This window comes from Mobula hypostoma, chromosome 20 (assembly GCF_963921235.1).
Source record: "Mobula hypostoma chromosome 20, sMobHyp1.1, whole genome shotgun sequence".
Taxonomy (NCBI): domain Eukaryota; kingdom Metazoa; phylum Chordata; class Chondrichthyes; order Myliobatiformes; family Myliobatidae; genus Mobula; species Mobula hypostoma.
In genome coordinates this window covers 37,241,550-37,256,827 of record NC_086116.1, presented here as the reverse complement: position 1 = coordinate 37,256,827, position 15,278 = coordinate 37,241,550, and the positions used below count along the sequence as shown (strand labels likewise).

The 15,278-nt window shown below is 45.5% G+C and overlaps 1 protein-coding gene across 1 annotated transcript in view; it reads right to left on the bottom strand.

Annotated features, from left to right (window-relative positions):
• pcloa (piccolo presynaptic cytomatrix protein a) overlaps window positions 1-15,278 on the bottom strand; it is a 385,443-nt gene that overhangs the window by 205,777 nt on the left and 164,388 nt on the right. Inside the window, exons 4-5 of the mRNA XM_063073096.1 lie at window positions 9,021-13,959; window positions 6,655-8,672 (exon numbers count right to left, since the gene is read on the bottom strand). Coding sequence (XP_062929166.1) covers window positions 6,655-8,672; window positions 9,021-13,959 — 6,957 coding nt within the window. The remainder of the gene's footprint in view (window positions 1-6,654; window positions 8,673-9,020; window positions 13,960-15,278) is intronic.

Sequence of the window (15,278 nt, the reverse complement as noted above, 5' to 3'; positions counted from 1 at the left end):
CAAATCACATAACTAGCGCTGTGGATAGGACTTTAAATTAAATAGTAGGGGAAGGGGTAGATTTCACAGCTTGGAAAGGTATGGATAAAGGAAAAGGGAATGAGAGTTCAGGAGAGGTTACTGAAATTTCCAGAATAAAGAAGAGAACAGAAAGTTTAGAAGGAGATAAACATTTAACTTCAGGCAACATGGAGACAAAATTGAGTAGAAGGAGGTAGTAAATTTCTGGGAAGATGGCAGCACATTCAGACACAATGGCCTCTCTGGGTCCAAACAAAGGTGTAGTTGTTTGTCTTTTACAGTATGTCTTTTTCATGATCGCAAGACACTGTTGGATACTGGGCACACCACGTACTGCAGGTCTCTGCCTGTAGTGAGCTGCTGGATAGTGATGGAGCAGGACTTGTTGTGCACTGTGACGCAGTCTGCTTCAGCCACCCAGGGAAGAAGGCATCAGGAGTGATGCGTAGAGTGCGGTCCAACGGACTGTGCAGGCGATTGCCTTGATGTTTCTGCTGTGATCACAAGACCCTGTTGGACACTGGTAATGTAGGATACTGCAAGTCTGGTTCATTGGTTCATTGGTGAGACCGATGGCGGAGAAGCTGTGTTGCCTCGGTTGTTGTGCGGACAAGGCCCTCTTGCCTCGGCCTCGCCTGTTGCAGCCGCTGGGGAAGGAGACACCGGAGCTGGCTGTGTGCTACTGGATTCCACACTGGGTTGGGGGCTGGCCCCTCCCATCGGTGCTGCCCTCTAGTGTTCACTCGGTGAAAGACAAGCTGGCTTGCGTCCACAGGTGTGAGTTGAGAACTGCTGTGGGCTCGTTCTTGCAGAAACATGGCTGCAGGACACTTCAATGCATCATCATTCTATAGGCCATGACACTCAGGGACTTGGGTTATATTATTTTTATATGTTGTTTCTTTTGTAAATGCATGCTTTTCTGCTATCATAGTTAAATGTGCTATAAGTGCTGTGTGTTGTGTGTGACTGCAGTACTGCCTTTCGCACTTTGTCCCCATAAGAATACAGTTTCAGTGGGCTGTATTCATGTATCGATTTGATCACAATTAAACTTGAACTTGTTTTCTACATCAGCTAAGGTAACAAATTACATTCGACATTGGCTTTGTGGTGGTAGCTGCAGAGTGGTAGTTTTTCTGACTGTGGGCCTGCCTCTCCTGGTGAGTGCATGAATTGGTGCTGGGTCCATTGTTGTCTGTCATCTATATCAATGACCTTGATGATATTGTGGTAAACAGGATCAGCAAATTTGCAGATTGCACTGAGATTAGGGGTGTATTAGATAGTGAGGAAATCTGTCAAAGCTTGCAGTGGGATCTGAACCAGCAGGAACAAAGGACTGAAAAGTGGCAGATGGAATTTAATGCAGACAAGTGCATTTTGGGAGGACAAACCAGGATAGGACTAACATGGTGAGCAACAGGGTCTGAGGAGTACAATGTAATTGAAGAGTCTGGGAATACAGATGCATAATTCCTTGAAGGTAGAGAGGGTCATAAAGAGAGCTTTTGATAAATCAAGGTACTGAGCACAGGAGTCGGGAAGTTATGCTGAAGTTGTATAGGACATTGGTAGGTTTAATTTGGAGTATTGTGTACAGTTCTGGTCACCGACCTACATGAAAGATATTAATAAGATTGAAAGAGTACAGAGAAAATTTACAAGGATGTTGCCGTTACTTGAGTACCTGAATCATAGGGAAAGGTAGGGACTTTGTTCTCTGGAGATTGGAGAATGAGGTATACAAAACTATGAGGGCTATGGATGCGGTACATGCAAGCAAACTTTTACCACCGTGTGTGGGTGAGACCAGAACTAGATGTCATGGGTTAAGGGTGAAAGGTGAAATGTTTAAGGGGAACATGAGGGGGATCTTCTTCACTCAGAGAGTGTGGAATGAGCTGCCAGTGGAAGTGGTAGATGCAGGTTCAATTTTAACACCTAAGCAAAGTTTAGGTAAGTACACAGATGAGAGACGTAAGGAAGTCTATGATCTGGCTGCGGATTGATAATATTAGGCAGAAAAATAGTTTGGTACAGATTAGATGAACCAAAGGGCCTGTTTCTATGCTGTAGTGTTTATGCCTCTATAACTCTAACATAGGACTACAGGTGTTATATTTGACTGCGTGCAGTATACAAGTTTATGAGTTGCTTCATCACTTTGTATGTTGATCGAGATACCAGTATTTGCAGTTTCTTGTGCCTGTCTTTATAAGACTCTGGTAAACCTGCACCTGGAGCATTGCATTCAGTTCTGATCATCCCCTTGTTGGAAGTAAGTGGAGACGGAGGAGAGGATGCAGAAGAGGATTACCTGGATTAGAGGGCATTGGCTCTGAGGTTGAACAAGCTTGGGTTGTTTTCTATTGAGCAGCAGAAGCTGAAGGGAGACCTGATGGAACATTATGTAATAGGGTAGACAGCTGGTGTATTTATCTCAGGGCCAAAATGTTGAATACATGCATTTAAGGTGAGAGGAGGACGATTCAAAGTGGATTTTCAGGGCAAGACTTTTACACACAGAATGGCAGATGCCTGGTGGTGGGGGAGGCAGAGAATTGAGGGTTATGGACCATTTGCAGGCATGTCATTAGCTTAATTAGGTCGTCACATCACAGTGGAATGTGTTGTTCTATATATATATATATAAATCAAGGTACTCAGAAGATAGAGTGACTAAGCAGAGAAGCAGCAAGGAGATGATTAGCCACAATCTCCTTCAGGAGGTGATTAAATATTGGTTGGGGTTCATGATGGGGAAAAGTGCACTTAATTTGCAATAAATCAGGTTAAGGTGCTAAGGTGTCCTAGATTCAAACATTGTTATAAATAATAAAAACACCTAGCAAATCTGACAGGATCAGAGGAAAAAGAAATATTACTGACATTTCAGGTGAAACACCACTGTGGGGTTGTGGGGGGCGGGTAGGAAGAAATTTCACGGGCCTTTGCGGAGATATTTGCCCCATCTTTACTCAGGGGTGAGGTAACATAAGACTGAAGGGTGACTAATGTGCCCTTACTTACGAAGGTCTGCAAGAACAAGCTGAGGAACTGCAGGCCAATGAGCTATCAGGGACAGGGTCTACCAGTAATTGGAAAGGCAGGGATGGGTAAAGGACAATCTGCATGGCTTTGTGTGTATGAAATTTGTCTTACAAACTTGACTGAAGATGGTGAAGAGGTGACAAAGAAGATTGATGAGGGGAGGGCAGTGGATATTGACTGCATGGACTTTAACAAGGCCTTTTAAAAGTTCTGCATAGAAGTCCAGTCTGGAAGCTAAGATCACATGGGACACAGGGTTAGCTAGCCAATTGGATACATAACTGACATGTTGGATGGAGTCAGAGGGTGCTGGTGGAGAGTTGTGACCAGTGGTATGCTACAGGGATCACTACTGGTTCCGTTATTGTTTGTCATCCATATGAACTATTTGGATGACATAGTTACTAAGTTATTATCATAATCAGTCAGCTTGTGAAAGACACTAAAATCAGTGTTGTGACCCAATCACAAACGAGAGAAAATCTGCAGATGCTGGACCATCCAAGCAACACACACAAAAATGCTGGGGGAACTCAGCAGGCCAGAACTCATTCATCTGCCCTGTCAAAGGGTCTCAGCCTGAAACATCGACTGTACTTTTATCCATGGATGCTGCCTGGTCTGCTGAGTTCCTCCAGCATTTTGCGTGAAAATTGGTGCTGTAGTGGACAGTGAAGAAGGTTGGTTATCTAAGGTTACCACAGGATCTAGATTAACTGGGGAAGTGGGCCAATGAACGACAAATGGAATTTAACGTAGACAAGTGCAAGGTGTGCATTTTGGTAAATTAAAGCAGGGCAGGGATTACACAATAAATGGAAGGACCCCGGAGAGTGTTGTAGATCAGAGAAACCTAGTTCCCTGAAAGCCACGACACAGAGAGACAGGGCGATGAAGAATGTGTTTGTCATGCTGAGCACAGGAGTGGGGACGTAATATTGCAACATTGCAAGTTGTGTGTAGTTATGGTTGCCCAGCCACAGCAGTAAGCTGGAAAGAATGCTGAAGATATTCACGAGGATGTTATCAGGACCGGTGGGCTGGGACACACCTTCCCTGGCAGGTATAATGTTGTGTAGTGGTCTTAGAGAGGAATATAAAGCTATGAGGGGCATAGACAAGGAGTGTGGTCACTACTTTTTTCCCAGTGTAGGGGAGTCTAAAACTAGAGCAGTGGTCCCCAACCACCGGGCCGCAAACCATGTGCTACTGGGCCACGAGAAAATGATACGAGTCAGCTGCACCTTTCTTCATTCCCTGTCACGCACTTTTGAACTTCAACATAGGGTTGCCAACTGTCCTGTATTTGCCAGGACATCCTGTATGTTGGGCTAAATTGGTTTGTCCCATACGGGACCGCTGTTGTCCTGTATTTCCTGCGCTAAGGTAGAGCGTTCCTACGAAACCTTTCATGCCAAAATGGCATAAAGTGAAGAAGCAATTACCACTAATTTACATGGGAAAAATTTTTGAGCATTCCCAGACCCCAAAAATAACCTACCAAATCATACCAAATAACACACAAAAACCTAAAATAACACTAACATATAGTAAAAGCAGGAATGATATGATAAATACACAGCCTATATAAAGTAGAAATAATGTATGTACTGTGTAGTCGGGAAGATTAAGCCAAAACTGATTTGTGGAAAAAAAATCAGCACGTATGCGCATGCGCACACAGGTGCCCGCGCAAGGCTTCATGGTCATGGTAGTCTTTCTCGGGGTAAACACAAGTGTGCTGTATTTGACTGCTACTTTTGTCCCTTATTTGGGAGTGAGAAAGTTGGCAACCCTAACTGTAAAAGACATGTTGAGGTGAGTTTAACCCTACTTGAACATCCTCCCCCACCTCGGTCAGCCGGTCCGCAAGAATATTGTCAATATTAAACCGGTCCACAGTGCAAAAAAGGTTGGGGACCCCTGAACTAGAGAAGAGAATGTTAAGGTGAGAGAGGGAAAAATAAAAGGTGTGCTGGGGGGGAAAATTCCACACAGAGGGTGGAGCTGGAACCATAAGACTCCTCCTGCTGGTGACTATACTCTAACACCACACAGAGACAGTACTCAATTTCTTAAGTGTCCCTAATGTATCTGCCTCTACCACCAACCATGGCAGTGCGTTCCATGCAGCCACCACTCCCTGTGTAAAAGATAACTACCTCTGATATCTCCCCTATATTTTCCTCCATTCATCTTAACAACATGTCCCCTTGTATTAGGCAATGCCACCTAGGAAAACAGCTTTTGATTTATTCCCCCAGCTAACAAAGGCCAACACACCACACAGTTTCTTAATCACCCTGCTAACTTGTGGGGCAACTTCGAGGGACTTATGCCCTTAGACTCCAAGATTCATTTATCTGCTCCTTCACCTGGCTAAGAACCCCACCATTAACTTTGTACTGTGCCATGTATCACTTCACACTTTTCTGGGTTAAACTCCATCTGCTAAACTCAGCCCAGCTCCGCATCCCGTCAGTGTCCCATTATAACCTGTGACTACCTTCTACAGTATCCACAACACCACCAACCTCTGTGTTACCTGCAAACTTACTAACCTCCCCTTGCATTTCCTCAGCCAAGTAATTGATAAAAATCATAGAGAAGCAGGGGTTCCAGAACAGATCCTGTGGACCACCACTGGTCACTGACCTCTAGGTAGAAATCGTTCCATCTACTTCCATCCTCCGACTTCTGTGGGCAAGCCAATTCTGAATCCACACAGCCAAGGTTTCCTGGATCCAATGCCTCCTGACTTTCTGAATAAAACTGCCATGGGGAACCTTATTGAACACCTTACCAAAATCCATATACACCTCATCCACTACTTGACCTTTATTAATGTGCTTTGTCCCATCCTCAAAGAATTCAAGCAGCCTCTTGAGACATGACCTTCCCCTTACAAAGCCATGCTGATGATCACTCATCAGACTAAACTGCTCTTAATTGCTTGTAAATCCTGTTTCTATGAATGTTCTCTGATAGTTTTCCACCACTGACGTTAAGACTCACTGGTTTATAATTCCCATTATTATCCCTATTACCTTTCTTGAACAATGGAACAACATTTGGCATCCTCCAGTCATTTGGTACAACAGCTGCAGCCGGTGATAATCACCAACAGCACAGCAATCTCTTTTCTTGCTTCATCCTGTCCAACCCCAGGGACTTATTCAAATGTTTGTTCAGAAGTTTCAACACTGCCTCTTCCTTAACCCTGAGCCTTTAATCATGGCATGCTTGTACAGATTCAAATCTCCTTTGACCGTTTCTAATCGTAAGGTGCCTCTCTTCCTTGAATCACTTGCACTAACTAGATATCTTCCCTGAAGCTTCACCGATGCAATGGCTGTCCTGGCTTTCTGAAACCACAATGGCAGGAGAATTTCACATTGTCAGATCAATACATTCTGTGTATACATAACTGTTAACCCCAGTGAACTGAACTTTGCCTGTTAGAATTTCCACAACATGTCAGTTTTATGATTGCCTGAAATGTCAAAAACATTTTCATCACCAGTGGTGTTTCACATTGCAAACAAACAACGAGGAATGGGATTGCAGTAGAAGGCTTACCATATAGTTGTCGCTGTATTGAAACTGTAATCTGGAGCTTTCTTCTGCTGTAGGACTCAATGGTTTGGGGTCAGACATGGACCGCTGCATCACCTTGATGGTCCTAGGACTTAGTGGCTGACTCTTAGGCAGTTCTGGAGCTGCTAGTTTCTGTGAGATGATGTCGACGGAAGAGGATTTCTCGTAGGGCTCAAAAAGTGTGTCCATTTCTTTGTTTGGGGACATTGGTGAGACTGGTGAGTACAATACCTTGGGTGATTTAGGCGGGGTGGCAACAACTTGAAATGGTGTGTCTGCTCGAAGGTGAGTTGAATATCCAATCTCTAACGGTGTTGGACGTTTTTTGTCAGATTTCTGTGAGGACGCTGTCGAGAGTGCCTTGCTGCTTAAGTATGGGGGGCTTTGCTCATCAGAGTCTGCCTCAGTCTGGCAACCCAAACTTTCACCTTTGTACGTCTTCTCTGGAGCTGAAATGTGCTTCACAATTTCTATCTTAGATTCAATTCGAGCCCTTATTGAAGGTGTCCTTATTATTCCCACAGGTTCTGTTTGCACAGATATCTCAGCTACAGTCTGCACTGCGATATTGGAAAGCTTTGCAAAATGCAGGTGCTTTGCCTTGTCCAGCTGTGCGCCACTATCAGCATACTTTGCCACACGGGACTTCCGCCTTCTAGTGGGAATATCCCAGTCCTCCTGATTGTCTTCATCATCTGTCTGAACACTGGAATCCACACTCTTTTTAGATCTTCTTCTTCTACTGGGGTAGGATCTTTCTGTTCCTTCTTCATCATCAGTTTGGACTCCGCTGTCAACTATCTTCTTGTACAAACTTGATTCTTCCATGTCTTCGTCTGGATGCTCCACACACTGGGCTCGCAGCCTTGGCATGGAGCTTCTCTTTTTCAGCGGCCTCCCTTCCCTAACATCCACATCTTTTAAGGACATCTCTGATACGGAGCCCGGCAGACAGGGCCGGGGCACGTGTTGGGGAATCCCATCAGACTGAACAGCATACCATGATTCTGTCTGGGGTACCTCATTTCCCATCATAGCTGAAACTGAGGTACTAGCATCTTGGGCATGCCAGAACTGGCCATTGTCTGCTGTCGTGTATTGGGATTCCCTGACAGCCTGGTCCGCAGATGTCTGAGGTGTGACCACACTGGCGGGATCGTAGCTGTACTGGTATATCTGTCGAAACTTCTGCTCCTCGAGGTGTTGCTGCAGTTGCTGCTGTAGCTGCTGTATTTGCTCGAGCTGCATCTGCTGCTGGGCTATGGTTTCCTGCTGCATCATGAACTGGGCCTGGCGTTCCTCCTCCTGCTGGTACAGGAGCTGCTGCTTCATCGTCTGGAGCTCCTGAAGCTCCCGCTGGACGATCAGCTTCTCCTGCTCCCGGAAGATCTGGATCTCGTGGCGCTCCCGCTCCAGCTCTTCGGCTAAGCGGAGCTGCTTCATCTTCTCAAACTCAAGCATCTCCCTCTCCATCAGCAGGTGCTTGTTCTCTTCAGATGCCGGGGACGCAACGGGCGACAGCTTGGGAATGGCAGCCAAGTCGGCTTCGGCTGGCATGAAGATACCTGCCGACGAGGAGCCTGGATATGTGGCTGCAGTGGTTACGTGGGGCCCGCTCTGCAGTGGTTCTGTGCCAACAGGTTGGAAGGTTGAAGCGTCTAAGCCTAGAGAAAGGCCAACGGCTGGCTGGCTCTGGGGTAGACCCGAAACTGAAGGGGCAGTACCACTGGTGTGGAGACTCAGCGAGTGGCTGAATATTGAACCTGGCTGGGTGGTAATCGCAAATGTGGACGGAATTGGTGTTGCCACAGAAGAATAAACAACACCACCAGAAGACCGTAACACACTTGGCACGCCGTAGTGGCTCCCTATAGTTGGTATTATTCTTGCTTGAGAATACTGTGGCAGCCCAGCTTGTCTCGTCTCTGGATAGCCCAGCGCTCCCTTGCTGAGGTGGTCTTGAGGCTGAGTACAAACTGCAGAATAGTCCATTAATTCACCTGTAATCATAGGGTCAGAAACACAGCTCATTCCTTAGTACACAAATCAAAACATGGGGATTATTTTTGCCATTCTGTCCAGGCGCAGAAAGCAATGTGCATGCAGTTCTTTGTGAACAGTTTGGAAAACAAGCTGGGAAAAAAAAAGCATGCAGGCACATGCAGGCAGCTGAATGCATAATGCAAAAGAAGATGAAGTAAATGTCCTCATGCTCAATATTCCGGAAGCAAATGTAACAGAAAAAGGAATTAGAGATGATGCATAAAGAAAGCATTAGCCCAACACAAGTTGAGGGAAACCATGCAGCCTTAATTTTAAGGACAGGTCTGTAGCTAAGTCATACTGACCTGCTGTCAGTTTTCCTGCAGTTAGGTCAACTGCCCTATCTGCTACACCCATGCTGTCAAAGCCGTGTTTGCTCTTATACAGAAACACACCAGCCTCTGCCAGGTTCGTATCAGACATAGAAGGCTTCATGCTCCCAAATCCTCGGTAACTATGTGGGCCATTACGATCATAAACATAGTGGTCATCCCTGTACCCATAACGATCTTCCGGTAGCGCAGAAGCAGGCTCCTGCGCTAAAGAAGAACAGCTACGACCAAAGGGGAACTTATAAACCACATCACAGCAAACGTTCTGTCTTCCTGCCGTCAGGTCAACAGGCTTGTCTTCCTCCTCGACGACTGCGGTAACAATTCCAGATGTTAGATCATCAAGAGCCACCATCATTCGATGAGGCTTCGTGGTGCTTAAGTCAACCGCAGCAACCTCAGCAGGTTCTACATCTATCCATCCGTTTGTTGTCCCGGTGGGAGCTATAGTCAAGGGCTTTGAAGCAGGCCACCCTGCCGCCAATGTAGTGGTGCCACATGTTAGGTTGATTGGAATTTCTGCCGTGCTCGTTCCGGCTCCCTGAGCATGAGTGATTGCCGCCCCATCAAACTTGGCCGTTAACTGAAGTGGCAACGACACGGCATGCCCCAGATCCACAGGTCCACTCAAAAGGTCAGCGGTGTCTGTCGTCCCTGTGCTGCAAGAAACCACAGCCACACTTGCTGCGGGCACAGCCTGCACTGAGAGCGGTGTTTGCTCCACGGGTCCGGTTGTACTGAGATTCACAATGGTAGGCTGAACCACACTGCCTTGCCGCCCACTGCCAGCATCAAACATCACATCCTGCCTTCTCCCGTCCACGGGGACCATGGATAAATCCATCCCGTTACCTGTCATTGCAGAATCCAGAGATGACAAAGTGCGAAGGTCAATCACATCAGTGAGGAATGGGCCTGGGTGATCTAGGATCCTCTTGCTTTCTTGAAGGTGTGCTGGTTCTGAATATTTACTGTCAGGAGGTATGGATATAGAAACACTCAAAGCACCAGTGCTTGGTACGGTATTGTACATCACAGGAACTTGTGCGACCTCAGTTGACAGCTCGCGGGCCACTGTTGATATAACACCTTGTGCCAAATTCTGATAGAAATAAATGGTCTCTGTTTTCCGCTTTTCGACTATTTTCTGGGTTTCCAGAGACTGGGTGAAGTGAGCCAAGGATATTGTGGATGGTAAACAGGTAAGAGCAGGTGATTTTGCAGAGGGTGCTGTCATCTGAGTGGGAGGTGATTGACAAGTCATGGATTCTGTTGGGGTTCCAGGTTCCGATGGCAAGGTGATTACGACGTAAGTAGCTTGGGAATGTAACGTTAACTTTGGAGAAGATTTGTTTGAGAGAGGGGATGTGGGAGATGTTGGAGAGGTCAGTTTAAAGTCTCCTGGAGAGGTCAAATTCAAAGACAAGGTTGTAGCTGAGGCAGAGGGCTTTTGCTGTGATTCACCTGGTCTATGCACAGTTAAGGGAAGGTGAGCGAGTGAAGGCTTTGGAGGGATGGCAGGCCGAATTCCCTCTGTTGGTCTTGCGAGGAATCCCAACCCAGAAGGAACTGAGGCTGGTTTAGGAGGGACAGGGGGTGGCATTGGGTGGAACAGTTTGTCTTCTGCTGCCAAACTGCTTTGATCTAAGGTACTAGGTATACCAGTTCTAACACTAGTGTGTACAGGAGGACCCATTCCACAGGTTGGAATCTGCGTCACGGATGGCTTTTTTGAGACGATAAATGGCTTTGGAGAAGTAAGAGGAGGGAGAGGGGGAGGAGGAGGAGGTGGTGGTGGGGAGAATGGCAAACTTGTTACAGATTGCGATATTGGTCTTGTGACAAATGGCCCAACTTTATAAGGAAGAGAAGCATCCCAAGATGTGATTTGTGGTGGGTGTGGGGCAGTACAGGTGACTGTGGTGGAGGTGGTGGAAACTGACGGAGCCCTTACAGTGGTTGTAATCTTTCCGTATTCAGATGCTGGCAGAACTGGTTTAGGTACCGTCTGCGTTGTACCCAAGCCTCCACATATAGTAACACTCACCGAAGGGACACCTTTACCATAAGTATTACACACAGAGGGTGGCGTACCTCCTGGCACAGAAGCCACTGGAGCAGGGGTGGAAATCTGAGATCTTTCCGGAGTAGGGGGCACAGAAATGATTACATGATCTGGCATGGTTTCAGAAGGGGCAGTTACAGACGCAGGGTGTACATGGGAAGTCCTTCCCCCTACACAAGTTACAGAACTCACTGTAGCTTTGACAGTAGGTGTAGGAGCTACACTTGTGGATTTGCCAGCTGTAACAGAGTCTTTTGCCAGAGTGTAACAAACTGGGGGTGTTCCTGTTGTGGGAGCAGTTGAAGGAATTGTGCAAGAAGGTGTAGATGTCACTGTTGTTGGTGCCATGGGGCTGGTTGTAGCCTCTGATTTGCCATGTTTCACGGTCTCTGGAGTATCACGCCCTTCGACACAATATTGTTCCGCGTATTCTGGCTCGATGTCCTCCTCTGTTGTAAAGTGCTGTGTGATTTTAACATCTGGGATAGAATGCATCAGGGTAGCTGCCATTAGAGTTTGGCTGGCCTCTGAATCCAGACGTGGTACTGAGACATCATGCAGCCTGGTGGAACCAGGTGGCAATGTTACCACAGAACCATGAGTAACAACTGATTCAGGGGACTCAGGAGAACTTGGCTGGGTTGGGCTGGTTCCAGGAGTTAAGAGTGCCCTTTGTCGCTTCATGAGTTCCTCGTATGCAGTGTCAGCATCTAATAATTGCTTGTCAATGTTTGTGGAAGGTTCAAAGGCCTCTGATGAATGTGTAACATTTGCTTGTCCACTGGCCTGTACAGTAGAAGCCAGCTGCTGTTTCTGGAGGCTCATGTCTGAAGGTTGAGTGTAAGCGTACTGCTTGGTGTCACTGTAAGTGGGTGATTTTCTCATTATTTCTTCATAAATTTCATCTGGACTTCTTAGTTTCTTTTCAGCTTCTTGGAACAATTCAGCACCAGTCTCCTGCCCTATATTTAAGAAACGGTTATCTGCAGTTCCATTATAAGTATCTTCTACTAAAGATTCATATATATAATCTTCAATTAACATCCCTCCATATAAAGGTTCCTTTTCAAATACTTCATCAGGTCCTTTCTGATTCTGAAGTAATTTTGCTTTCTGCATCATTTCTTCATATGCCTCTTCTGCAGTCCTCAAAGACTTTGGACTTAAGGCATCTCCCATAATATTGCTGCTTTTGTCATCCGTTGGAGAATATAGCAAAACAGATGAAGGTAACTTGTAAACTTTCTGGACCTCTAAGATTTTTTCTGGACTTATTTCAAAGCCTTCAGACTCAGACTCGTTGCTCGGTGAATACTCAGAACATGAAGACCGATGTAATTCCTCCATTTCTGCAGCTTGTCGTAGCTCTTCCGTAGGTGAGGCATCTTCAATCGGCGAGAGATTGCTGGGAGGTGTTTTTGGATGCTCGCGCCTTCTCTGAGCTCTCAGCTCATCTTTATCTTTCTTTGATTTCTTTGATGAACTCTTTCTTTGCTGCTGTTCTAATTCTCGTTGTTTCTCCTGCTCTCGCAGGAGTTCTTCCTCCTCCCGCAATTCTTCTTCCTCAGAAGAGTCTTCAATGGTGGGCAACAAAGGACCGTGTGTTCTGTGTCTAGCCTTCCGTTGCTGTTTACTCTCTCCAAGTACCTTCTTGTGACTTGGGCTACTGTCGCTATCTTCATCTAATGATGACACAGATGTGGGCGAAGTTCCAGGGGTGAAACTGGAAGTTGCATGCAGGCTGGATGAACCTTCTCCCCTAGATCTGTCTTCTGGTGAATCAGTCAAGCTTTCCATCTCCAGCTCTGGTTCTTCATCATAATACAATGCATCCCTTTTGATCTCAGAATCTTCTGCGTATCTGCTTGCCATTGAACTGTTCAAGTCAATGGTTTTAAAACGTCTGAGCCCTCCACCAGCAGAGACAGACAATTCATCATTGTCTTGGCTTTTGGTTTCTCTGCACTTCACGTCGGGGCTCTCTGCGAATATTTCATCATCGTCATCATCATGCCATGAGTGCCGTCGCCCTGGATCATCATCGTGACTTGTGCTGCTCTTCTTTGAAAGGCGCCTATGTTTAACAGCTGGTCCTTTGCTCTCAGGGTGCTCCTTTGTACTAATCTCTTTCAGCTGACCCCGGATGAATTCCTCCTCATCAGATCCTGATTCATCTTCTTCTGCACTCATCTCAATAATCTGTTTTCGAATGAATTCCTCTTCGTCACCAGACCCGTGGCTGTCACTGCTTGACGATCCAATGCTGATTGTTCTCTGTCGGTGAGGACGGGGCGAGTGTTCACTCTCACTACTGTCTTCCAGAGAATCATACCTCTGCCTTCTCACCGCTGCATCATCCTGAGATCCACAGGTTTCTTTTGTCTCTGTTGTATGCAATGTATCCCCATGATTCTCATCCTCCAGAGCGTCTTCATCTTCTTCCTGAATATCTTCTAGATCCTCTTCATCTGAGCTGTAAGATTCAGGGGTAATTGGCAAGGTCCTTGGCCTGTGTCGTTCCCTTTCTTGGTCAGTATAAAGTCCATAAGGATCTTTGTACTGACCTGGCTTCTCATTGTTTTCTGTGTTTGCCTGAGCTTCTAAGATTGAAAGTACAGTGCTTTCCAACTTGGCAAGGTCAGATGGACTTGAAGGACAACTTTCCTGAGAAACGGAATCTTTCTTCACTGGCTCTTTCAGCAAGTCTTTATCTTCACTTGGAAGAGCGGTTGTGGTTTCACCCAGTGAGCTTGATATACCATCCGATGAATAGCCTGTATCGCTCAAACCCTGCGGACTCCTCTGCTGAAGAACTGCAGATGAATCTGACTTATCTTCCTCTTTCTCCTGTTTAGGAAACATAGTAAATGTTGAATGAAATACAAACAATAATCATATGAATTTATTCACATATAACATCAAAGCACTTAGTGGACATTTACAATGTACAGCAAAAGAATTAAGTGTAAAAAGTACAATTTGTAACAGTAATGGTGGACCAAAACAGTGTGAGGGGCATTTGATCTCCCATTTTTCCCACTTTGTTTTCCTTTCAACCAACTACATGAATCAAAAATAACCTACATAAAACACCAGTACATTCCCAGTGTTCAATTTGTGTTTATATATTGAAAATCAATTTTCCCAACTGAATTCTATCAGAAATTGTACCTTATCGTAATGCACAGTTACATTAAACTGAGTATATATTATTAATTTATATTTCAAATGGGAAAAGTAATTTTATTGTTTTATGTTCATTTTAAATAAATATATACCTTCCTTAATTTCTGAAAACTGGTTTCTCGACATTATCCAGAGTGATATCATTCATTTCAGCACATGAACACTGTAAACCTTAACGTTGATAAACGAATCTCAAACATCAAGTTCCTTGATGTGTCTATCTAAAAATCTCTTAAACACTTCTATCGTACAGTGACTATACACTGATCAATAAAACATGAAAACTTCTGGTGGGGAGGCAGGGGTAAATACATTTTATAGGCCCCGTATCTGCCTCCACCACCACCATATTCCAGGTACCCACCACATCTTATGTTAAAATAGATGCTCCACACATCTCCATTCAATTTACCCCCTCACCCTAAATGTATGTCATCTGGTAGACAACATTACAACCCTGGGTAAATGATACCGGTTCTCTGCTCTGTCTGTGCCTCTCATAATATTATAAACTTTTATCAGGTCCCCCTGTAGCCTCTGCCGCTCCAGAGAAAACAACCTAAATTTAGACCATCGGACCATAAAGCATAGGAGCAGAATTAGGCCATTTGGCCTGTCGAGCCTGCTTCGCCATTTCATCATGGTCAATCCAACTTTTCCCTCAGCCCCAATATCCTGCTTTCTCCCCGTATCCCTTCATGTCCTGACCAGTCAAGAATCTATCAAACTCTGCCTCAAATATACATAAAGACTTGGCCTCCACAGCTGCCTGTGGCAAACAGTTCCACAGATTCACTACTCTCTGGCTAAAGAAATTCCTCTTCATCTCAATTCTGAAAGGACACCCCTCTACTCTAAGGCTGTGTCCATTGGTCTTAGGCCCTCCTTCCACAGGAAACATCCTCTCCACATCCACTCTATCAAGGCCTTTCACCATTCAATTGGTTTCAATGAGGTCACCCATTATTCTTCTGAATTCG